At 39.8% G+C, this 17,976-nt stretch overlaps 1 protein-coding gene across 1 annotated transcript in view; it reads right to left on the reverse strand.

Moving 5' to 3' along the window:
* Positions 1–17,976, reverse strand: part of LOC106586061 (collagen alpha-3(VI) chain) — a 32,912-nt gene that overhangs the window by 10,336 nt on the left and 4,600 nt on the right. The window contains exons 10-23 of the mRNA XM_082968851.1: positions 17,063–17,107; positions 16,711–16,764; positions 16,522–16,584; positions 16,190–16,255; positions 15,905–15,958; positions 10,556–10,591; positions 9,836–9,898; positions 9,446–9,508; positions 6,983–7,045; positions 6,530–6,592; positions 2,544–2,594; positions 2,249–2,284; positions 1,839–1,901; positions 1,468–1,530 (exon numbers count right to left, since the gene is read on the reverse strand). Of these exons, the coding sequence (XP_082824977.1) occupies positions 1,468–1,530; positions 1,839–1,901; positions 2,249–2,284; positions 2,544–2,594; positions 6,530–6,592; positions 6,983–7,045; positions 9,446–9,508; positions 9,836–9,898; positions 10,556–10,591; positions 15,905–15,958; positions 16,190–16,255; positions 16,522–16,584; positions 16,711–16,764; positions 17,063–17,107 (783 nt within the window). The remainder of the gene's footprint in view (positions 1–1,467; positions 1,531–1,838; positions 1,902–2,248; positions 2,285–2,543; positions 2,595–6,529; positions 6,593–6,982; positions 7,046–9,445; positions 9,509–9,835; positions 9,899–10,555; positions 10,592–15,904; positions 15,959–16,189; positions 16,256–16,521; positions 16,585–16,710; positions 16,765–17,062; positions 17,108–17,976) is intronic.

Below are 17,976 nucleotides of genomic sequence, written 5' to 3' on the forward strand. Positions count from 1 at the left end.
TAGACCCACTCCAATTTGCATACCGACCAAACAGATCCATAGATGACGCATTCTCTATTGCACTCAACACTGCCCTTTCCCTCCTGGACAAAAGGAACACCTACGTGAGAATGCTATTCATTGACTACAGCTCAGCGTTCAACACCATAGTGCCCTCAAAGCTCATCACTAAACTAAGGACCCTGGGACTAAAGTCCTCCCTCTGCAAATTAATCCTGAACTTCCTGACGGGCCGCCCCCAGGTGGTAAGGGTAGATAACAACACATCTCACGCTGATCCTCAACACGGGGGATCCCCAGGGATGCGTGCTCAGTCCCCTCATGTACTTCCTGTTCACCCATGACTGCATGGCCAAGCAGGACTCCAACACCATCATCAAGTTTGCAGACGACACAACAGTGGTAGGCTTGATCACCGACAACGATAAGACAGGCTATAGGGACAACCTCTCCCTCAAAGTGATCAAGACTAAGTAGATGATCGTGGACTACAAGAAAAGGTGGGCCATGCATGCCCCTCATTCTCATTGACAAGGCTGAGCCACAAGACTCCTGAACAGCTAACCAAATGGCTACCCAGACTATTTGCAATGACCCCCCCAACCCATTTTTACACTGTTGCTACTCTCTGTTTATTATATATGCATAGTCACTTTACATCTACCTACATGTACATATTACCTCAATTACCTCGACTAACCTGTGTCATCGCACATTACTTCAGTTTATTTATTAAATACTTTCTTAACACTTTTCTTAAAACTGCATTGTTGGTTAAGGGCTTGTAAGTAAGCATTTCACTTTAAGGTCTACATCTGTTGTATTCGGCGCATGTGACAAATACAATTTGATTTGATTCGATTTTGACAAGTCTCTGAATGTCCTTGAGTGGCCCAGCCAGAGCCTGGACTTGAACCCCCTCGAACATCTCTAGAGAGACCTGAAAATAGCTGCGCAGCGACACTCCCCATCCAACCTGACAGAGCTTGAAAGAATCTGCAGAGAATGGGAGAAACTCCCCAAACACAGGTTTGCCAAGCTTGTAGCATCATACCCAAAGAAGACTCAAGGCTGTAATCGCTGCCAAAGGGGATTCAACAAAGTACTGAGTAAAGGGTCGTAATACTTATGTTTTTTTTTTGTTTTTTTTTTAATTATTTTTTTAAATTATTTTTTAAATTATTTTACTAGACTACTAACTAGTCTTAGACTATTAGTCATGACTATGAATGAATCTTTATGCAGTTATGGACTATTGTACAGAGCAAAGGAGAGAATAAGTTTATAAAGGGTCTCTCCGGGTTGTGAACACATGGGGCTGGTTTCCTGGACCAAGATTAAGCCTAGTATTGGACTAAAAGGCATTCTAAATGGAGAATGTCGATTGAACATGCCTTTCAGTCCAGGACCAGGATTAATCTGGGTACGGGAAAGGGATCTATGATGTACAGTTAAGTCAGTGCTTACATAAGGCCCGGGGTATCCAACCTCTCCCTTCTGACCTGGAGTACCAATTTCTCCTGAAACACCCTATAAGAGCAATACAACAGCATAAAAAGTTAGATTTACAACATCATTGTGTATGATTACATTCCAAACATACACATAATTGACCCATACTGTACACATATGGTACACTCTACCCTGATATTTTTACATTCACATCTTGGTCATTTAACAGACTTTCTTATCCAGAGCAACTTACAGTCTGTGCAGTCAACTGAGGTAGGTAAAACAAACACTTATCAGTGGTTGTTTTAGTTATAATAGCAGTTAAGAAACTCCCAGAGCACACAGCACTCCTAATCCCAGTCTCCCACCCCAGCTAAAACATTCACCCTCTGGCCACGGTTTCCTATGGGTCCTGGTCCGCCATTGGTTCCGCCATCACCTGCCGCTCCCTGTATGGTGACAGAAACATCAGTGTGGGAACTGTCACAGGGAACAATAAGACAGACACCTTGGTCATGTTAATTTGGCAAGAAACTGAAGAAAATGGCTCGAAAAAGGAAGGTACCATGTGAACTTGTCTAATAAGAAATTATCGTTATCATTTTCCAGTGCAACACATTTTGCTACGGTGTGCCCTAGTGAACACAACCCTTGTGTCAAAAGTGACTAATTCAAGAGAGCCCATATTACAGGACAACCTGAGATTATTTGAGTGAAAAGGAGCTCTATTCTTAATTTTAACAATTCTTCAGTTTAACTGAATAAAATCTGACAGTGATTATGTTCTTGACATTACCTTTGGTCCTGGGAATCCTGGGAAGCCCTCATCACCCTGTAAGGAAGACACTTGTCTGTTCATTTGAGCATATATTTAAGATATCATGCAAGCTCATTATAACATAGAACATTGATTGATTGATTGATTTTGTTGGATATTTAAAAGTAGTAGGCTGCTCCAGACAACATTATACAACATGATCACATGAATTCTTTAGGTGCAGATTGGACAGCTTGGACTGAACAGATGAATATGAGGGACATACAGTACAAACAGTTGCAAATTGTATTTTGTCAAATGTATGATTGTTTACCTTTCTTCCTTTGGGCCCTGCGATTCCAAATCCATCTCGACCATCTTCGCCCTGTAAGAAGAGGATACTGTGCTTACTGCAATTTGAAAGATGGCACAGTATTGTCTACTGACCCAATCTTATAGTTAAAAGTACCATGTGCGTTAAACTAACACTGAACAATGTCACTGTAAGTACAGCTGACCTGGGTTCAAATAGTATTCAAAATCATCAAATACTTTCACTGTGCCTGATTGAGCCTGCCTGGGGCAACATAAGTAATGAAATGGTCCCAAACGTTCCTACCCTGCCCATATGGCACTCCAGGCAGGCACAAGAAAATACTCAAAGTATTTGCAAGTTTCAAATAGTATTTAAACCCAGGTCTAATATACAGCCTGGGGTAATGGTTGAGAAATAGAACTGTCTTATCGAAACTGATCAATAGAGTACGAGGATAGTATGTACAAATACAGGGCTCTCCAACCCTAATCTTCCATACCTGATTCTAATAATTAGCTGGTTGATAAGCTGAATCAGGTTAGTTACAACTATGGTTGGATCGAAAACCTACAGGAGAGTAATGCTCCAGGAACAGGGTTGGAAAGCCCTGTACTTGTACCATGTACTAACTCACAGAATGGGGACAGATCATGTAAGAAGCTAATGAAACGAGATAGAATGTTTGGTATTAGGGAGACCTTCAGTTGAGAGATTAAAGACACACACTCCAGGTTCTGAGGAGCGAGAGGAGCTCAGAGACATAAATCCTGCTGCTCCTTGAACTGGCCGTGACTGTGAAATCCAGATTACCATCAGGAGGCCTAGGAGCCTGGAGCACGTCTAAGGTTGAGTCCAGATTCTCTACCTGTCTCCTGAAGTGTTGTCACGTCCTGACCCTAGTAAGATGTCATTTTCTATAGGGCATGACAGGGGGTGTTTTGGGTTGTTCTATGTTTTCTATTTCTATGTTTAAGTTCTAGTTTTTCTATTTCTATGTTGGGGTTGTTTGGGTTGATCTCCAATTGGAGGTAGCTGATCCTCGTTGCCTCTGATTGGAGATCATATTTAACCTGTCTGGGCTAGGGGGCAGTATTTTCACGGCCGGATAAAAAACGTACCCGATTTAAACTGGTTTAAACTGGTTACTACTCTTTCCCAGAGAATATGCCTATTATTAGTAGATTTGGATAGAAAACACTCTGAAGTTTCTAAAACTGTTTGAATGGTGTCTGTGAGTATAACAGAACTCATATGGCAGGCAAAAACCTGAGAAAATTCCAAGCAGGAAGTGGCCTGTCTGAGAAATTGTAGTTCTTCTTTCTAGTCCCTTTCGAAACTACAGTATCTCTGGGGTTACGTTGCACTTTCTAAGGCTTCCATTGGCTCTCTAAAGCCTTCAGAAAGCGGATTGAGGCGTCTCCTGTCTGTGGGCAGAGTATACTAGCACAGTTTGTCAGTGGTCTGCCTAGTGACAAAGAGATTGGAGATGCGCGGTCCTGCGACCATGCTGTTTTTTCTTTTTCTCTTTGAATAAATACACTATTGTCCGGTTGGAATATTATCGCTATTTTACGAGAAAAATACCATAAAATTGATTTTAAACAGCGTTTGACATGCTTCTAAGTATGGTAAAGGAACATTTAGTATTTTTTTGTCTCGAAATGCGCTCGTGCGTTACCCTTCGGATAGTGACCTGAACGCACGAACAAAACGGAGGTATTTGGACATAACTATGGATTATTTGGAACAAAAACAACATTTCTTGTGGAAGTAGCAGTCCTGGGAGTGCATTCTGACGAAGATCAGCAATGCTAATACAATTTTTCTAATAGTAATTCTGAGTTTAGTGAGCCTCGAAGTTGGCGGGTGTCAAAATAGCTAGCCGTGATGGCTGAGCTATGTACTCAGAATATTGCAAAATGAGCTTTCGCCGAAAAGCTATTTTAAAATCTGACATAGCGATTGCATAAATGAGTTCTGTATCTATAATTCTTAAAATAATTGTTATGTATTTTGTCAACGTTTATGGTGAGTAATTTAGTAAATTCACAGGAAGTTTTGGGTGGGAATGCATGTTCTGAACATCACATGCCAATGTAAAAAGCTGTTTTTGGATATAAATATGAACTTGATTTTACAAAACATGCATGGTTTGTATAACATAATGTCCTAGGAGTGTCATCTGATGAAGATCATCAAAGGTTAGTGCTTCATTTAGCTGTGTTTTGGGTTTATGTGACATATATGCTTGCTTGGAAAATGGCTGTGTGATTATTTGTGGCTATGTACTCTCCTAATATAATGTAATTTTTTGCTTTCGCTGTAAAGCCTTTTCGAAATCGGACAATGTGGTTAGATTATTGCATTTTTGAGGTTTTGTATTTCGCGCCACGCTCTTCCACTGGCTGTTGAATAGAGTGGGACGGTGACGTGCCACCTAGCCCATAGAAGTTAAGTAGGGGTTTTTCTTCCTGGGTTTTGTGGGTAGTTATTTTCTTGCCGGTCGTGTTGTTGTTTTTGTTTAAGTATATTCATTAAAAGTAAATATGAGCACTCTACACGCTGCGCCTTGGTCCCCTTTATACGACCCGCGTTACAAGTGTGTACTTACACACTTCCTCACATGGATTTAACATTGATCTGGCCCGGTAAAAGAAACCAAGGTATGGATTGCTGTCTTACCGGCGTATAGGGTAAGAAAACCATTATATACAGTGCATTCAGAAAGCATTCAGACCCCTTGACTTTTCCCACATTTTGTTACATCACAGCCTTATTCTAAAATGGTTTAAATACAAATATTTCCTCATCAATCTACACACAATACACCATAATGACAAAGCGAAAAAAGGTTTTTAGCACTTATAAAAAACAGAAATACCTTTTTTACATAAGTATTCAGACCCTTTGCTATGAGACTCGAAATTTAGCTCAGGTGCATCCTGTTTCCATTGATCATCCTTGAGATGTTTCTACAACTTGATTGGAGTCCACCTGTGGTAAATTCAATTGATTGGACATGATTTGGAAGGCCACACACCTGTCTATATAAGGTCCCATAGTTGACAGTGCATGTCAGAGCAAAAACCAAGCCATGAGGTGGCTTCGGCACCAGTCTCTGAATGTCCTTTAGTGGCCCAGCCAGAGCCCAGACTTGAACCCGATCTAACATCTCTGGAGAGACCTGAAAATAGCTGTGCAGTGGTTTTCCCCATCCAACCTGACAGAGCTTGAGAGGATCTGCAGGGAAGAATGAAAGTCGCCAAATACAGGTGTGCCAACCTTGTAGCATCATACCCAAGACTCGACGCTGTAATCACTGCCAAAGGTGCTTCAACAAAGTACTGAGTAAAGTGTCTGAATACTTATGTAAATAATAAATTTCAGTTTTTATTTTTAATACATTTGCAAAAATGTCTAAAGACCTGTTTTTGCTTTGTCATTATGGGGTATTGTGTGTAGATTGAAGAGGAAAAAATTGAATGTAATCCATTTCAGAATAAGGCTGTATCGTAACATATTTTGGAAAAAATCAAAGGGTCTGAATACTTTCCGAAAGTACTGTACATTTGGAATTTGGGTGAACTATCCCTTTAACATTGGTGGAAACTCCCTCCTGCCAATGCTTATTGCTTACACCAATCCAATGCTTAAAACTATGGTTAAGAGTGTGCAAGTACACACTTCAGGAGAAAGGTAGAGAATGTGGAGAAAATCAAAGTGTCACACTGCTCTAAGCCTAAATTCATAAGAACACCATTCCATAGGGCTACAAATGAAACAATACATCTCATAAATGTATCAATTTCATAGGATAAGAAGGGTAAGAAGATAATTCCAACTGCAATAACATCAATATGATTTATTACACTTGTGTATTTTTATTGTATCCATCTCAATGTATGTTGATCTCATGTAATCTACAATCTGATTAATAGTCAGTTGGTTAACCTTCCCTAGGTTCCAGTTGTGTTGAGCTGACAGGATGTGATGTAATGACTTACAGGCTCACCACGAGGTCCCAGAGGTCCCACGATGCCTTTGGGTCCGGGCTCTCCTGGCTCACCCTATAAAGAAAGATACAGAGATACAGCCAGAGAGAGAGAGATAGTAGAGATAGTTCACAGGGAGAGATATAAAAAGAAAGAGAGAGGAGAGATGGAAGAGAGAGGCAGAGCAAGAGAGAGAGAGCACATTCCTTCTGAGTCGTGCAGAGATTTCATCTAGATTTACATGCATTCACCCCTTTAATTTGAAGTAGACGTGACACACGGGCCTGGATGTTTTGTTAGGGAGCATTCTATGTTGACTCTAATAGGCTGCGTATGTGTGTCCAGTAACAGGAAAGTGGGAGGCTTAGGCCAATGTGATTCTACTGTAACCTAAACGAGGCCCGGGATGACTGAAGCATTAGCTCGACTAGAGCGATGCCAATGATGATCAGTTAAGTTCAGTACCTTGCGACCGAGAGGTCCTCTCCTGCCATTGTTTCCGGGGGGTCCCTGGGCTCCTCCTGGGCCCTGGAATAAAACATTTAAAAATCTGAGAAATCTTATCACCATTGACACCCATGACACTGTCATCTAAGAAGTTACATCGATGCTGAAGCAATGCCTGTTTTCGTACAGTGCCTTCGAAAATGTTTCAGACCCTTTGACTTTTCCCACAATTTGTTATGTTACAGCGTTATTCTAAAGTTGATTGGAAAAAACTTCTCATCAATCTACACACAAAATCCCATAATGACAAAGTGAAAAGAGGTTTTTAGACATTTTAGCAAATGTATTAAATGTAAAAAAAATGAAACATCACATTTATATAAGTAATCAGACCCTTCGCTATGAGACTCGAAATTGAGCTCAGGTGCATCCTGTTTCCATTGACCATCCTTGAGATGTTCATACAACTTGATTGGAGTCCACCTGTGGTGCATGCCAGAGCAAAAACCAAGCTATGAGGTTGAAGGAATTGTTCATATAGCTCAGAGACAAGTTTGTGTTGAGGCACATATCTGGGGAAGGGAACCAAAAAATGTATGCAGCATTGAAGGTCTCCAAGAACACAGTGGCCTTCCATCACTGTTAAATGGAAGAAGTTTGAAACCACCAAGACCAAGAACCCGATGGTCACTGACAGAGCTCTAGAGTTAATTTGTGGAGATGGGAGAAACTTACAGAAGGACAACCATCTCTGCAGCACTCCACCAATCAGGCCTTCATGATAGAGTGGCCAAATGTAAGCCACTCCTCAGTAAAAGGCACATGACAGAGTTGGAGTTGGCCAAAAGGCACCTAAAGACTCTCAGACCATGAGGAACAAGATTCTCTGTTCTGATTAAACCAAGATTGAACTCTTTGGCCTGAATGCCAAGCGTCACGTCTGGAGGAAACCTGGCACCGTCCCTACAGTGAAGCATGGTGGTGGCAGCATCCTGCTGTGGGGATGATTTTTAGTGGCATGAACTGGGAAACTAGTTAGGATTGAGGCAAAGATGAACGGAGCAAAGTACAGAAAGATCCTTGATGAAAACCTGCTCAGACTTGGACGAAGGTTGTCAACAGGACAATGACCCTAAGCACACAGCCAAGACAATGCAAGAGCGGCTTCGGGAAAAGTCTCAATGTCCTTTAGTGGCCCAGCCAGAGCCTGGACTTGAACCCATTCTAACATCTCTGGAGAGACTTGAAAATAGCTGTGCAGTAACGCTCCCCATCCAACCTGACAGAGCTTGAGAGGATCTGCAGAGAAGAATGAGAGAAACTCCACAAATACAGGTGGGCCAAGCTTGTAGTGTCATACTCAAGAAGACTTGAGGCTGTAATCGCTGCCAAAGGTGCTTCAACAAAGTACTGAGTAAAGGATCTGACTACATTTTTTTATACATGCGCAAAATTATAACAGCCTGTTTTTGCTTTGTCATTATGGGGTATTGTGTGTACATTTATGAGGGAAAAGATGTTTGAATCATTTTTAGAACAAGGCCGTAACGTAACAAAATGTGAAAAAAATCAAGGGGTCTGAATACTTTCCAAATGCACTGCACATGTGAAATGTGTGCCAGCTGGGAGGTATTCATTTTGTCTGTGTTTCCTAGACAACATGTGTTGCTTCTTTCCGACCGCAAGTTGTTTGTGTTTACAATTATTCACAATTAGATGCCTTTTCATCAAGTCATATGGTGATGTACAGTACAGCTCAAAGTCCAAACTTAAAATGTGTCAACATACAAACTTCTTATATCAAAGAGGACTAAAACCCTATGGTAATTCATCACTCTGTGGCACATTGACACATATATTTTTTTTTTGACTCCTTTTTTTCTCCCCAATTTTGTTATATCCAATTGGTAGTTTCAGTCTTGTTCCATCGCTGCAACTCCCGTAGGGACTCGGGAGAGGCGAAGGTCGAGAGCCATGTGTCCTCCAAAACATGACCTTGCCAAGCTGCACTGCTTCTTGACACACTGCTCGCTTAACCCACACCAATGTGTCAGAGGAAACACTGTACACACATGAGTCGCTTGAGCACGATGGGACAAGGACATCCCAGCCGGCTAAACCCTCCCCTAACCCGGACGCCGCTGGTCCAATTGTGTGCCGCCTCATGGGTCTCCCGGTCGCAGCCGGCTGCGACCCAGCCCGGGATTGAACCTGGGTCTGTAGTGACGCCTCACTACGATGCAGTGCCTTAGAACGCTGCTCCACTTGGGAGGCCACTTTGAAACAATTAGGTCAAAGATGAATGGGTAGATAGATATACAATCTACATTAACTAGAACTAACGTTTTCGCCACTATTCCTTTTAGAAGCGTTATGTCTTGATACACAGTAGAGACTAAGGTCTTAACATACTGCAGAACCTGCCATTATGCCAATATCAGAAATGTGTCACATTTAAAAGGGCTCTGGTAGTTCCCTTACCCTTGGTCCAGGGTTCCCGTCCTCACCTCTGGTTCCAGGTGCACCAATTGGTCCAGCTGGGCCCTAAATAGGACAAAGCATCACAAACACACATCTAAATCAGAAACCGGTCTCCTGTTGAATCAAAGTGATCAATGGATTTGGTGGATAAAAAAATGTGTTTAGTTACAAAGTGAGTGTGATTTGAACCTGAAGTACAATTGCCTGTTGGCCACCTAGCTCCAGTATAGACATGGCTACTTGGAAAGCCCACATAATGACTCATACCAATAAAAGTGTGGTGAAAGTAATTAATAAAATCTAGCATGGGAGGATATACACGCACAGCTCAAGCTACACAATGTTCTGTCAACAAGTCTAGAAACACACAGAGTGGATGGATGCACTTACCCTGGATCCTCCGATACCAGGCTCTCCCTGCACACCGTTACCTCCGGGTTTGCCAGGGTTTCCCTATAACATAAGAGAAACCCATGTCTCGTCTCGATTAAGTTCAGTGTATGATTAGACCTCAGATAACCATCTTTTTAGCAGGCATAAAAAGCCGCCTAAGCGGAGTCCTCACTTCCGTTTTCTAGGGGAAATGGAAATTCCGTTGAAAATACTGTATCCCTGAAAACCAGAAACATCCGCTTTCTTATGACCCCACGGAGAGTGGACCTCAGTAAACATGATCAGGTTGTTGAATTTAGATGAATTGGGTTTACTGTAGATAATTGAGTTGCTAACACTAAGGAAAGTCAGCCCAATGTAAGTAAGGACAGCTGCTAGCTAGATATGCTACGTTTGATCATCGAAAGAAATGGATGTTTGTTGATGTTAAGTTTGCTAAGTGTGGGTAATGTTATTATGCTATGTGCTACATATATGCTACTGCAAATGCTACACACACATGCTAGTAGGTACAGTACGTATGCAGTGTGGGTGTATGTAGTGTGGCCATAAGTCTGACAAGTGCATGTGAAGTGTCGTAGATATGCAGATAGCAACGGGTGATGGGATGTGAAAGTGCTGGTTTCCCTGATGGCAGATACAGTAATGTAGCTTGGTTATGAAACATTAGGCTTTCTTAAGCAACGCATCAAGTGGTCAGGTTCAGGGTTCACTTACAGCTTGTCCGGGTGGGCCTCTTCTACCATCAGAACCCTAATATAATCCAAACAGGAAAGAAACAAATTAAACAGCCACTGTTATTACTGAGTTACCTCATAATGTGGTGGTGCATAGCTTAACTGGGTAGTTCCACAAAATGAGTACATTTTGACATTTTAAGTAGAACAATTTAATTTTAAAAGCCTGTTATACTTTCATTTAGATCACATGGATTATTCAATATATCCAATTTATTATATTGATAAAGGCTTGCTAAAGTGCCTAATTCAGCATTTTGACATTTCCCTCTGTCAACCCTGTGTCACTTCTAGGAAGATTTTAACCCACTTAATCACAAAATCTCTCCAAGTTTCACCATCATTGTAAATCCCTAGATATTTTGTTGCTTTGACAATGTCATTTCTGAAGATTATTATTTATATAATGTGATTAGTGATTCATTTACATCTGTAACTCGTTTTAAGGCCAACCCTGTTATGTGAACTGAACTGTAGTTTTAATATGGTGAAACAGTTTCTTTTTTTAAATTATTCGAAAGAAACACCGAACATCAAATCATACAGGCAGGTGAAGTGAGCCAGTTTTACTATTTTAGGCTATTTTCAGTTTTTTTGTGGTGTAAAACTGAGCTGGTCAAGCGTAACATGTTAACCCTGTTACCCATATGTGACTTGTTTCAGGAAAGTAGGTGTATGTCACGTGTCACTACTTCACAGGAGAGGCATTTGAATGTAAACATAATTTTTTTTAATCAAAATGGCAGAAATGCCTTCTGGAACATTTGAACTTTCATGTGCCTTAATTACAAACTTGTATGCCATCTGTAAATACGAATACAATTGTTAAATTACGAGCCTAGTTGGTTTAGTCATGGAAAAGACAGGAACCTTCACGCTAGCCATGATTGGATGAGATAATGGCTGGGCTGGATATGCCAAGAGATGAGTTCGGATTGGTCTGCCATGTAGCACGCTTCTGTCTGTAATATGAGCTGCTTCATATGTGTAGGTAATCCTTTTTAAAGCAGCTTTTTTGAAAGATATCACAAAGAACTGCACAAATTTTGCTAATGCTCTCCACTTTCTGGACAACCGAGTTTTGAAATCAGTGGAATGCCAGGTGGAAACAGAGTATGATAGCTACGGAGATGGAGAAAACTCTGGCGATTGATTGAAAATATGCGGAGGGAGTCAAAAACAGAACACATAGAAGGCTGTTGTATAAAACACCTGTCTCCGGATTACAGCTTTAAAGTAAGGGCAACCATGGCATCCATGACAGAGAGGGAGAAGCGTTCATCCATGTATACAGGTAACAGAGTCTAGCTAGCTACATTTTCAGATATGATACATTTCTAATTTTGTCAGAAAGTCATTTTTATTGCAAGTTAAAGCATACTGTTAGCTAATGTTATCTGACTGGCTTGCTAGCTAATGTTACGTGTATGATCTGTGTAGTAATATTATTTGTATCGCAGAGCCATTTGCATTGCTAGTTATAGCCTAATGTTAATTAGCTAGCTAACATTGAACCTAGTTTGTTTAGCTACCTGCAGATTCTTGCAGTGTAGTAATGTTAGGAGTTGGGATTATGGTTCATTGTTTAGCTAGCTACATGTTAGCTATATGTCTAAACAAAAGACTCCACTGTAATAATTTCACTATATACCATTTACACAATGTCACGTCCTGACCAGTAAAGGGGCATTTTGTTATTGTAGTTGGTCAGGACGTGACAGGGGTGTGTTTGTTTTGTGTGTTTCGGGGTTTTTGGTTTATGTTCTATGTTTTCTATTTCTATGTGGGTTTTCTAGTTTCTCTATTTCTATGTTCGTTTTGGGAACGACCTCCAATTAGAAGCAGCTGGTTGTTGTTGCTTCTAATTGGAGGCCATATTTAAGTGGGTTTATTTTCTCTTGTGTTTGTGGGTGGATGTTTCTTTGTATAGCTGTGTAGCCTTACAGGACTGTCGTTCGTTTTTCTTGTTTTGTTTAGTGTTCACGTTTCAAAAATAAAAGTTAAGTATGGACACTTACCACACTGCGTATTGGTCCGATATTTATTACTCCTCAGACGACGAAACTTATGACACACATTCTGTATCCTGCGCATGTGACAAATACACTTAGATTTTATTTTATATAGTGTGTGTTTACCAGAGACGGTAATGTGAAGAACAATATGACCTGTTCCAAAGTCAAATTAAGATATAACGTTAGGCCAACGAGACAGTGTCCAAGTTTAAAAATTCTCCGGTAGAATGCCCAGCTTTTATTTCATTACACTCACAACCGTAAGCTATTTTCTGTAATTAGCTCGCCATTAACTTGTAAACAATGATCTTGTTGTGTTTATTTTCCTGTAATAATTACTACAAATTAGCTGAAGTTAAGACGTTGTCAGCTATATGATATGGCCATTATTTGAACTGGCTAGCCAGCTAACTTCACATTAGCTAGCTAGCTAACAAGCTAGAAACTAACCAGAATATTGTTCAGAAAGTTGCTTTTAGTTGCCTGGTTTGCTAGATTGACCTATACAAAATACATTTTTATCCTGTTATGGCTAGGGGGCAGTATTTTCACGGCCGGATAAAAAACGTACCCGATTGAATCTGATTTTTACTCCTGCCCAGAAACTAGAATATGCATATAATTATTAGCTTTGGATAGAAAACACTCCAAAGTTTCAAAAATTGTTTGAATGGTGTCTGTGAGTATAACAGAACTCATTTGGCAGGCCAAAACCTGAGAACCATTTCTTGGCCTTCTTGATTATCTCTATCCAAAACAGGGGATCTCTGCTGTTACGTGACACTTCCTACGGCTCCCATGGGCTCTCAGAAGGCGGCAAAAAGCTGAATCGTGGCTTTGCAGGCCCTGGTTGAAAAACATTAGCGCGTTTGGATAGTGGCCGGTCACAGTACTATGAGACTCAGGCTCGTGCACGAGGGGATCCCATGCTTTTATTTTCTCTCTCTTTGTACGTAAACACGCTTTCCCGGTCGGAATATTATCGCTTTTTTACGAGAAAAATGGCATAAAAATTGATTTTAAAAAGCGGTTGACATGCTTCGAAGTACGGTAATGGAATATTTAGATTTTTTTTGTCACGAAATGCGTCGTGCGCGTGACCCTTATTTACACTTCGGATAGTGTCTTGAACGCACGAACAAAACGCTGCTATTTCGATATAACTATGGATTATTTTGAACCAAACCAACATTTGTTATTGAAGTAGCAGTCCTGGGAGTGCATTCTGACGAAGAACACCAAAGGTAATCAAACTTTTGTAATAGTAAATCGGAGTTTGGTCAGGGCTAAACTTGGTGGGTGTCAAAATAGCTAGCCGTGATGGCTGGGCTATCTACTCAGAATACTGCAAAATGTGCTTTCACCGAAAAGCTATTTTAAAATCGGACACCTCGATTGCACAAAGGAGTTCTGTATCTATAATTCTTAAAATAATTGTTATGTTTTTTGTGAACGTTTATTGTGAGTAATTTAGTAAATTCACCGGAAGTGTTCGGTGGGAATGCTAGTTCTGAACGTCACATGCTGATGTAAAAAGCTGGTTTTTGATATAAATATGTACTTGATTGAACAAAACATGCATGTATTGTATAACATAATGTCCTAGGAGTGTCATCTGATGAAGATCATCAAAGGTTAGTGCTGCATTTAGCTGTGGTTTGGGTTTATGTGACATTATATGCTAGCTTGAAAAATGGGTGTCTGATTATTTCTGGCTGGGTACTCTGCTGACATAATCTAATGTTTTGCTTTCGCTGTAAAGCCTTTTTGAAATCGGACAGTGTGGTTAGATAAAGGAGAGTCTTGTCTTTAAAATGCTGTAAAATAGTCATATGTTAGAAAAATTGAAGTTTTTGTATTTTTGAGGAATATGTCATTCGCGCCACGCCTATCATTGGATATTGGAGCAGGTGTTCCGCTAGCGGAACGTCTAGATGTAAGAGGTTAAACAAATGGGTTTATTGGTTTTAAAATACACACGTTATGTCATTTTGGACTACCAGGCTGCTGATGTCATGCAGCCTGTAGTTTTTATGTTTATACTTTTTCATGACGACAATGACGAGTTTGATGTTGGATGTCACTGTGACAAATATCTACAAACATGTTAATAGACGTATTTTAGTCTTAAAATCTCTAGGTTGTTTAGTACACTACCGTATTCATTCTTTTTAGCACATGGCCTCACATGGGAATCCTTAAAGAGATGGGTGGGGCTAAGGCTTAATAGGGTCTGAATGATGCCGAATGGGTGTAGACAAAGAAAAGCTCTCCAGTAGGTATACCAAAATATTCAAGGGCTCTGAGTCTCTACTTTTATCCAACTTGAAAAAACACAATTTCAAATGTTGCGACAGAAGACCGAAACGAGCCGGTCGGTCACATATATTGACAGGCTAGAAATGTTTGAATAATGTTATTATTTTGTGAAGCTTGCGATTGCCACTCCCTGTTGCACACAACAAGCATCCATTCCCAATGTCACAAGGGGATTCATGGCTGATTTAAGAATAAATTGTCAACCACGTTACGGTTAACCCTGTTACAGTCAACCCTGTTACTTTATTTGTCACTTAATAGGCACTTACTATAGCCATTTATTTATTTTACCTCTTGACATGGGAAAACTTCAGTTTTATTAAAATGTGTTCTTTATGACAAAATGTTAAAATGTTAAAATTGTCAACCCTGTTACGATTAACCCTGTAACAGTCAACCCTGTTACTTTATTTGTCACTTAACAGGAACTTTCTATAGTCATTTATTTATTTTAACTCTTGAGATGGGAAAACTTCAATTTGATTAAAATGTGTTCTTTATGACAAAATATTAAATGTTAAAATTGTCAACCCTGTTACGGTTAACCCTGTAATAGTCAACCCTGTTACTTTATTTGTCACTTAACAGGAACTTACTATAGTCATTTATTTATTTTAACTCTTGAGATGGGAAAACTTCAATTTGATTAAAATGTGTTCTTTATGACAAAATATTAAAATGTTAAAATTGTCAACATTGTTAAGGTTAACCCTGTTACAGTCAACCCTGTTACTTTATTTGTCACTTAACAGGCACTTACTATAGTCATTTATTTCTTTTGTCTCTTGAGATGGGAAAACTTCAATTTGATTAAAATGTGTTCTTTATGACAAAATATTAAAATGAGGTGAAATCAAATGTTGTTTTATTACCAAGTTACACTCAAAAGGTACCAAATTGGTGGAACGACCCAGCTATTGTGTTTAACGAAACATTAAGCCAAATATCAGACAATAGTTTTTAGTAATAGAGAAGAAGAGAGAGAGTGGTCCTACCGTCCTGCCTGGTTCACCGGGGCCTCCCATCTTACCATCGTCCCCTGGCTCTCCCTAGGATTCAAGACAAAGTACATCAGTGAGAGAAACTATTTAAGTGACTATTTAAACAGGAAATGAGTGATGAACATGCTCACTCATACTCACTGTGCAATGGCAAAAAAGCACTCAAAACATCAAGAATACCTGGATACTGGATAGTTAATTTCCTATACAAAACACTGTAATCTCCAAAGTAGTTCACATTATACTTTGGCGAGAGGAAGAGAGTCAGGAAGACATTACCACTGGGCCGACATCGCCTGGGTCTCCTTTAGGTCCAGCCACGTTGTTATCTTGCCCTGTGGTTCCCTAGGAAACATAAAGCAAATGGAATCAGATTCAGAATCAGTTTGGCTCTTAATGATGTGGTAGAAATACTTGGTTGACTAGTTTAGTTTGTTTCTCTGTTATATTTACCACAAGAATCCCAATCATTACTTGTCCTGATATCATTATAAGGTAATACCAAATGACGATCGAACCAGGATCAATGTACCCATCCCTGGCCCTGAATAAAATCATTATGTAAAGAAAGCAAGCTCTGATCTGGAATAAAGCGGTCAGAGGATACTCACAGGATCTCCTCGGATTCCGGTATCCCCGATGTCTCCTGCAAGTCCTTTAGTTCCTTTGGGTCCCTGAACACAGAAACACAGAAGTATATGTGAGTGATAGCCATATCAGAATCATGAAAATTAATGAATGCATGGAAAAGTATCAAAACATTATATTTGTGAAGTTGCAATGACCATAAGAGGACTCACCCTTCTCCCAGGGTTTCCTCTGTCTCCTGGGGGTCCAGCGACTCCACTCTTGCCCTAGTGGAAGGCAATAAATCAGTCAGCCACACATTACAGTGTGGTCTAAAAGTTCATCATAAGTCATCATATTTGTCTCTACTACTGTGGGTCTGTTTTGTGGGAACATTTTCAAGCAAAACCACTCAAAGTTGGATTTACGGTACATTTTGCTATGTAAGATGGTGGATTATAGAGTGGATTTCAAAAGCCCTTCTGGCATGAGACCAAGATTTTAAAAGCTGTAACTGTTCCCTTGAAGTTCGGTAGGACAGTCCATGCCATAGTTTAAAATATCTTAAAGTTAAGTTTTTCTTACCTCTTCTCCATTGATGCCATCCAGGCCAATCTCTCCAAATTCACCCTGATAGAAGACAAGGGTTGTTGGGGGTTGATACTCATCATTAACATTCAAACAATCATCAATATTATGTGATCATTATACTGTATCTATTATCATTTCAACATACAGTGCCTTCAGATAGTATTCACACCCCTTGACTTTTTCAACATTTTGTTATTTTACAGTCTGAATTTAAAATAGATTACATTAACATTTTGTGTCACTGGCCTACACACAATACCCCATGATGTCAAAGTGGAATTATGTTCTTAGACATTTTAAAACATTTATAAAAAAATGAAAAGTTGAATGTCTTCAGTCAATAAGTATTCAACCCATGTGTTATGGCAAGCCTAAATACGTTCAGGAGTAAAAATGTGCTTAACAAGTCACATAATAAGTTACATGTACTAACTCTGTGTGCAATAACTGACTACCTCATCTCTGTACCCAACATATACAATTATCTGTAAGGTCCCTCAGTAGAGGAAAACCTGGTTCAGTTTGCTTTCCAACAGACACTGGGAGACAAATTCACCTTTCAGCAGGACAATGACCAAAAACACAAGGCCAAATATACACTGGAGTTGCTTTCACATACGACATTGAATGTTCCTGAGTGGCCTAGTTACAATTTTGACTTAAATCGGCTTGCAAATCTATGGCAAGACATGAAAATGTTTGTATAGCAATGATCAACAACCAACTTGACAGAGCTTGAAGAATAAAAAATAATAATAATGTGCAAGTATTGTACAATCCAGGTGGCAAAACTCTTAGAGACTTACCCAGAAAGACTCACATCTGTAATCACTGCCAAAAATGATTCTAACATGTAATTGAATACTTATCTAATCAAGATATATTCGTGTTTTATTTGCTATATATAT

The sequence above is a fragment of the Salmo salar genome, chromosome 25 (genome assembly GCF_965601325.2).
Source record: "Salmo salar chromosome 25, fSalSal1, whole genome shotgun sequence".
Classification (NCBI taxonomy): Eukaryota; Metazoa; Chordata; class Actinopteri; order Salmoniformes; family Salmonidae; genus Salmo; species Salmo salar.